This window comes from Plasmopara halstedii, assembly GCF_900000015.1.
Source record: "Plasmopara halstedii genome assembly, contig: Scaffold_1651, whole genome shotgun sequence".
NCBI classification, from domain to species: Eukaryota; Oomycota; class Peronosporomycetes; order Peronosporales; family Peronosporaceae; genus Plasmopara; species Plasmopara halstedii.
Window position 1 is genome coordinate 1263598 of NW_020188562.1, and position 8119 is coordinate 1271716.

General features: G+C 39.8%; 3 protein-coding genes across 3 annotated transcripts; 2 read left to right on the forward strand and 1 right to left on the reverse strand.

The window, feature by feature from the left end:
* Nucleotides 1–1571: 1571 nt before the first annotated feature.
* On the forward strand, nt 1572–3106 carry PHALS_02099 (EF-hand domain pair; the record flags this gene model as incomplete). The annotated part of the gene is made up of 8 exons (XM_024716616.1): nt 1572–1708; nt 1762–1815; nt 1873–2311; nt 2372–2639; nt 2701–2818; nt 2883–2948; nt 3025–3043; nt 3101–3106. 8 exons carry the CDS (start codon nt 1572–1574, stop codon nt 3104–3106), a joined length of 1107 nt encoding a protein of 368 aa, XP_024582197.1.
* Nucleotides 3107–3569: 463 nt separating this feature from the next.
* Nucleotides 3570–6344, forward strand: PHALS_02100 (T-complex 11; the record flags this gene model as incomplete). Its single annotated transcript, XM_024716617.1, has 1 exon — nt 3570–6344. One exon carries the CDS (start codon nt 3570–3572, stop codon nt 6342–6344), a length of 2775 nt encoding a protein of 924 aa, XP_024582198.1.
* Nucleotides 6345–6749: 405 nt separating this feature from the next.
* PHALS_02101 (Protein involved in cell differentiation/sexual development) lies at nt 6750–7790 on the reverse strand (the record flags this gene model as incomplete). Its single annotated transcript, XM_024716618.1, has 5 exons — nt 6750–6924; nt 6980–7266; nt 7333–7439; nt 7499–7585; nt 7655–7790. 5 exons carry the CDS (start codon nt 7788–7790, stop codon nt 6750–6752), a joined length of 792 nt encoding a protein of 263 aa, XP_024582199.1.
* Nucleotides 7791–8119: the final 329 nt, after the last annotated feature.

Sequence of the window (8119 nt, forward strand, 5' to 3'; positions counted from 1 at the left end):
CAAAGTGTGCATTCCAACCAAGTCGTGTCGACTTGAAATTGAATTCGGCATTCAGTGCCACATTCACCGCCTCTTCAAATGAGGACTGATGCACACGGAAGACTTTCATTCTGGCCACACCAGCGCGGAGGCCTTCCATAAAGACGGTCACTGTGACCGTCTCCTGAAGGGGATCTGCTGTCATCCCGGCAATGAGAGTGCGCATCTCTTGGACAAAGTCCACCAATTCCTTGTTGCCCTGTCGTGCGGCAAGGAAACGGGACCGCACGCGATACGCCTGATTAGGCGGCGAGAACACTTGGGAGAGCTGCAATTTCAGCTCCGCCCAGGAGGGAAACGCAGCTCCGACCGAAGTGCCGCACGTCAGTGTCCATTTTCGCGCTTGACCACCGATCTTGGAGTATGGCTAGCGCCGCGTGCTGTTGCTCGGTTTGGAGCATGGCGGATGCAATGGCCATCTCGACCTCTCTCACCCAGAGCACAAACATCCTTCCCCTCAACGCTCACCATAAGCGGCTTCGGTCGGAGGGAAGTCTTCCGTCACCGACGGTGGCGTCATAGACGCAAACGATGCAGACATCTTCTGCTGCAGGTGCTCTAGCAGCGCGTTTTCCTCAAAAAGGCCTCTATACGCGCACCGATTGCCTCGGAGCCTTGTGCTACAAGGTGTTGCCCTGCTCAGGGCCAAGCAAGGACATCAGCTTGTTAAGCCCGTCCTGCATGCCCTGGGGCAAATAGGAAAATTCCTCCATCCTCACAGAGGATCAGTCGAAACGACTCAGGTGTATATTGACTACGAGTGCTACCAAGTGCAGCTTAGCTGCCGTAGCTAAGCCCTTGAGGAAGCGTACTTTAGGACACCGACCTTTTGTTCTTTACAGGAACCAAGTATGAGTCAGCGGATCGCGATCCGCTAATTCCAAGTGTAATTATTGCCTTCCCAAGGTTAATTGACTTCTCGGTTCAAATTTATTTTTATTTTTTTTATCCTAATTTTAAAAGCTCAGATTTTCCTAAAGGTCCTAAATATAAAATAAAATCTACATACATGCATCACTACTGGCTTATCATATTCTTGTTTGGATGTGGTCACACCATGCACATTTCGTGTGACACACACCCCGTTACCAGGGTACGTGTAACCCCGTTACAGAAGACGTCAAATCACTCTCAAATCAAGTCGAAATGAGCTGATTCTTCTCGAATATAAGTAAGTGTGCACTGTTAGACCTTCAGTCGGCATTTGCTTTCATACCAAATCGTAACTTCGCTTCATATTACTTTTTGACCTTCCACCAAACGGCATCACTGGAGTGGAATTTCGACAATTGGTGAATTGAATCCGAAAAGCCGATCATTATTGTTCTGAACAGTGAACACAGGCAGTAAAAAGCACCAGTAGACTCGTCTTGATTTCCAAGGATGGTCCTTTGCTCAACCAAGAGTCACATATTTACCTTAAAGCTGCTTGCTATATAGTTACTACCTTCTCAATCCATTTATAATTCCAGCCTAAAATACAGATGTATAAATATTTTCAGCTTCGATTGTTTTGTTTTCGCTCATTCGACATGTCAGACTACAGCTTCGAGCACCATCTACATCAACTTCAAACTCTTTTTGGTAATGACAAGACTCAACTAGACAAACTTTATCAATCTTTTAAACATGCTGATCGTAAGGGACAAGGAACGTTAAAAACTATTGCGTAAGTCTATAACTTTTTTCTCGGCACCATATCACCAACACCTTAATGGATAGGAAAGTCGAATGGGTGCTACGCCAACATTTATCGCGTTCTGAGATGAATAAAATGTAATCGATTGTCTTAGCTTCTAAAAGCAGCGATGTGCTAACAACTTTGTTTAACAGTGACGTTCAAACACTTATCACTCGTTTTGTTACGAAAGACAATGCGTTTGACTATAAAACCTTCTGTAAAGTTCTTCGACAGTCTCAAAAAGAGTCAATTGGGTCTAAAATTCGTCCAACAAATCGAGAATCTTGTCGATCATCCGAGCGAAGAGTCTTACCATCAAAATTTTTTGAATCACAACGTCTACTTAGGGAAAGTGTACGGAGTAAATTGGTTTACGGTTTACAAGGTGCTACTTCGAAAAATGGTATTCAAGAAATTCTTGACATATTGCATCGAATCGATTGTAAAAGTGATGGGTTCATCCCTGAAAAATTGTTTCGAGAAAAAATTCTTAAACGGTTGAAAATCCCATTGACACGACCAGAGCGCGACTTTATCATAGAACAATTACGAGTTGATAGTTGTGATGCAAAGTATCTTGACTACGAGCAGGTATGAAGTGAAATATAGTTGACAAAAGGAGAGTCTGATGCTAGTTTATGGTCATTTCAGCTAGTCAGCGTATGTGATATCGATTTCAACAATTCTGAGTCTGAATTGACAATAGATTCAAACGATAATTTTCTTCTAAAAAGCTTTGAACGAGGTCCCAAGTTTCTCGCAGCTGAAAAACAACTTCGAGAGTTTCTGCAGTCTCCATTGTCGTTGAATTCGTCAAGTATTAAAGATTTTCCCTCTCATTTGTTTACTGGAGCCGATTTATTTCTCAAACTTGCCGAATCAATTGATCAAGACAAGTCAGGCTTGCTACACGAAGATGGTGAGTTGAAAAGGTTATGATTTTACATGTCATGGATACAATTACACTGTTATCTTTCTAGAATTTTTACGTCTCTTGTCCAAGTGTGGAGTCAGCATCAATCGATCTCTTTGTAAGGAACTACTTTCAATCTTCCCACGATCTTCAGGAAAAATGATCAAGTATTCAGACTTTCTTCAGTAAGTATAGAAATGTATTACACTGGCATTAATTTATCTTACCATGTACTTTTGACAATATCAGACAGTATCAGAACGATCGACAGATAGAGCAAGAAATCACAAAGTTATTCTCACGTCTTGCTACAAGGTTTGATGTACCTGCTTCGAACTTGATCCAATTGTTCTCTCAACAATTTGAAAAATACGATTGTCATTTACACCAGAATATATTACCACGTCAAGGTACACCATAACCTTTTGGATACTCAAGTTACGCAACATTAACAAAATACCTTTCAGACTTGAAACATTCTCTTCAGAGTGTATTAAAGCTCACAATCGAAGAAACTGCTCAATTATCTCGTCACTCACGCACTTCAATCGAATCAAATTCTATCGAAATGTCCAAGTTGTCAGTATGTGACTATCTCATGTTACACGCTGTACCCCAAGAGCGGTATAACTTTGAGAAACTTATGGAAGTATTGCAAGTTTACCATAACTCTACTGATGTGGACCACAAATCTCCGTATTGTTATTCCATTAGGTCAAAAGCTGCAAGTTTCTGTGCAATTTGCCATTACAGAATGATAGTCATTTTGGCCTCAGTATTTATCGCCTACCCCCTATAATATTGGCAAGTTTTTAATTCACCCCTTCTTTTATACTTAGTCACATTATGAGATCCGTTTTCTACGTCCTCACTCAAAAGTTTCGGTAGAGACCACAACTTGCATCATAATTTTATTTTACTTTATAATTTGTTGCCATGGGAAACAAGAGCAAGAGCAAGTGCCAGATTCGTCTCGAAGCCCGTTCACGTGCCAATTGTGCATTAGCTGGACGTACTATGGATCCAGAACTTCTTGCCGCTGAGTTGCAATCTCGAATTGCGCGTGCAAATGAGATTCGTGCCATTCACACACGACAACTTGCAACTCGAGCACGTGCTCGCGTGCAACATGCACAAGATGTGGCACGTGGAATGCGTGTTAAGCGACATGAAGAGATAAGAAATTTTCGTCAATCATCAGTATTGAAATTAGATGAAGCAACACGACGACGCAACATGCAACTGCTGCAATTACAACTTCAATGCAAACAACGTACTGATTTAATTCAGGAAAAAGTTGAATTGGTACGATTGGATCAAAGCAACAAAGCAGCTAAAGCACGTCGAGCTTTAATGGGACAATTGAACGACGCAGCTCGACGTCGTCATCAGCAGACGCAACAACTCGTTCGTCGGTTAAATGAGCGATGGCAAAGTGTCGAAAGTGTAAAAGATCGAGTGGCACGTGTGAAATTTATTCAACGGTGGTATCGACGCCAAGTGGTAAATTGGAAATCGGCATTAGCTTTGCAACACGTGCAACATGATGTGAAACAAGTGGTTCAATGTTGGACACAGATGAAAGTTGCAAGTTTTGACGAGTGTATGAAATTGGTGCAACAACGTCCAGTGGTAAAAGCGGCACAACGATTGGTTCATGTACTTACTGGTAATGGCCACATGCAAATATCACATGGTACAAAGAATAAAATCATGAGTGTTCGTGTTTTGATGATGGCTGGCATGATTTCTTGCCATCCAAATGCTATTATGGAAAAGGAAAATCTCTCAAAGAGATTGCACTATGCTGGTAATGTGATTGTTATGGATATGGAACATTTAGCACTTTGTTTAGCTGCAATGCAAAATGTGCAACGGACACATGACTTGACCAAGTGTGTGGCACGTTTATCGGCTCGATTTGCTTTTTATACTGAAACATTTGCACGTTGGAAAACACGAGATGCGCAACGATTAGCAAGTGAGTTGCTTGTTTCATATCGTGAAGTGGTACTAGTATGCCACAAATATGAGTTGCAAGCACAAGTGGCACATGATGGAGGTGATGGTGTACATGAGTTGCTACGACAAACGCAACGACAATTGGTACAGATGCAACAAGCATTGGAACGATTACTTGGATTACAAACTGCAAAAGAAAAGATTGCAGAATTAATGCAACAAGTAAACGCAACTGGTACAAAGGATACGCAAATAGTATCTGAAAAGGAAAACATTACAATGCAAATGGGTACTTTGGATGAAAAAAATGAGAACGTGAAAATGCACGAATCTAACGTGCAACAAGAGAATGGTACAAGTGTAAATGCGACACTTTTAACCGATGTCATTTTGGTACATGAACTGATTCTGAATCCACAGTATCAGATTGTGCGTGATCAAGATTTAGAAAATGCAACAATTTCTATAGCGTCATCTCAGTCGGTGGCAGCAGTTGCAATTCGAATTCGTAATGCAATGACAAAAGCATTTTGGGATCAAATTGTCCAATCAAATGATGTTCGGACACTTATTGCTCGTACAGATGAAGTGCGTACAGCTTTTCGAAATGCATTAGCAGGTGGTACGGGCATTTCTTTACGTGGTGAATTGTTAACATTAGCAAATGAAGTTGATTGTGCATTTAATTCAACCGAATTTTATGATTTGATGCAAGATCCAGATAGAAATATGAAGATCTTACAAAGTCGATGCAATTCTGTACTTGATTGTATTGAATGTGCTGAAGCTCCTGCTCGTATTGTGAGTACACGAGAATTCCGTAATGAATGGACTCAAAAGATTGCAGCAAATGCTTTGACTCCAATTGAATTGTTGGTGACATTTCTAATGTTTGTTATGGATAAAATGGATGAATTACGAATTGATGTATTGAATGCACATTTTAAACTTTTAGCCACGTATTTACAACAACATGGTGTAGCATATGAAGAGAAAAGAGTACAAGCTCGTCTTGGTGAGTTTGGAAGTATTGATGCAGGATATCCAAAGACTATTAAATGGTTAACGATAGAAATGGAAGCATATGTTGTACGATCAATAATTGATGAGATGGAACTTGTACGACTGGCTCAGTACAATGGTACAGCTTTTAAGCGATTTGTACGTACAAGTATTTGGGCATTAGTAGAAAAACATATCGATGGGACAGAATCTCGAGTCTGGCCAGAAACGTTTGAACTTGATGTATCTCGTATACGCACTTGTCGTGATACATTGGATCGAATTACTGTCGTTTTAAGTCTTGTAGCACTTGTTCAAGAATATGCTGTACGACGTCATTTGATTGTACCCACGATATTCTTTCAAACTCTTAGTCATCAATTGAATAAAATATTACAATCACCTGGTATCTCGAAGACACAACTTGCAGCTCAAGCAAGTCATGAGATTTGGCAGTTTGAAACTCGAAAAGATGATGAGATTGAAAGGAAGAAACTAAATGAACGACTTGTTGGAGCATTTGCTGCGGATAATCCTGTGTTTCATCTTTTCTTTTCACGTGTAGCACGAACTTTTGAAACTGCAGTGAGATCAGAAAGTGATGAGGATGTAAAAGACTTTCATCCTTCATTAACTTTATTTGCTGATGAAATGATTCAAGCTATTTCAACACTACGAAGACTTGTGAAGCATAATGAACGTGTATATGCTGCACTGTATAACAGCATTATTAAACGCTTGGTGTAGATGATGCTTATACTTAGGCTTATGTTTCTGCTTGGTTTTTTACATATAATAATGGAAAATTGGTGTGTTAGTATTGTGACTTTCTTAAAATGATTTTCTGATGCTGAAGTAGCTTTGATTGGTTACGATAATTATGTGGACCACAAGTTGTACTTTTAGAGTTGTGTATTGCATTATTTGAAAATTCAATATAACTTTTGCGTTTTGTACACAACATTGGTAATTAAAAAAAAGATTTTAAAACATATTCAAACTCTTAAAAGAATTTTAGGATAGAGATCGTATTCAAAAAAGTAGATAGAATTTGTATGAACATCATACTTTTGACCATGACGTGTCTTAGGCACTTGTCAGAGTATCTTGTTTGAACTGCGATACAACTTGTCGCAGTTAAGAAAAAGTTTGTTAACTCGTAAGACGTGCACCTTGAACAGCTCCAGCCCCGACAGTAGCATCTGTACTAATATTGTACAATAATTGCGATAGCCAACGGCTAGTAGTAGCATCTTCCTTCAATGCTTCGTCAAACATGTGATTATGCAAAGCATCAGGCAAACACTGCCGAAGTGCATCCTTAGCACTACATTCAATTTGATAAAAGAATCTTAACTTTTCAAGTCATAAAACAAACGTACCGAGGATTGTCCGAAAGACGCAAGTAGCAGCGAATGATGTGCTTGAGCAAACGTGGTGCTGGTGCTTCAACTAGCGTCGTAACCATCTTGCTTAGTACCGTTCCCACAGCATAAAAACGTTCGGGTGTATGGCAAATATACGTTAACCCCATATCATCCAGTAATATCTTTTGTAAAATAAAAGTAGCTACTGTCTTGCTCAATTCACTTCCAGCTTCCATAATCCGCAGACATAATGGAATAATTTCTGTCTGTAATAGAAAATTGATTACATCTGAATCATCAATCTTTGACCAGAATCCCTTTTTGTTAGTCGAATTATTCTAAAGCACAATATAATAGAATGATCGCACCTTCACTAAGGCACCAATAACTCCAAGACTTGTCAAACGTAAGTACTCAAATGGTCGATTCTTGCTCACTGTATTAAGAAATGGGTACAAGTACAATGGAATATGCGCTAGAAATTCATACAATTCGTTATTTCTTGCCTAACCATGTTAATTTGCAATTTCTTACCATTTAAAAAATGCGTACGTGTGTCGGAATGTGATGCTACACACTGTAAAAGTGCTAAAGCATTGCATACTCGATTTGACGCGTGAGCTGTGAGTTGGGGAGGTGATAAAAGTGGATAAATGGCCACAATTTCTTGTAACAGTGCCGCCACAGTACCAAAAGAATGCCATAGAATCGGTGCAAGCTCTGGAAAGTCTTCTCGTTTTTTACTGAGCTCCAAGAGCGCACTCTCACGCTGTTCCGGTGAAGACAATTCAAGCACAAGCGAATACAATTGCTCAGGAGCGTCCATGTCGTGTGCTTTAATATTTGCGTTACATTCAAGTCACACAGTAAGACCTTATGCATATTATACTTCTGTATAATTATACGAGTGACCTATTTAACTCAATACTAAATGCATTGCCTCACTGTGTTCAATTATGTATCAATGTATTACATGACTGGAGACAGCCGAATCTCTCCATTATGCAGTCCTAATGTTCTCTTCATGCAATTCTTAAAGATCTTTGAGTTTGTACGATTGCACAAAAAGTGAACGTAGAACCCTAGACGTACCTACTAATACGGCATGCATCTCATTCCAGCGTAGTTAAAACAAAGGCTTCCACTTGTGATCAT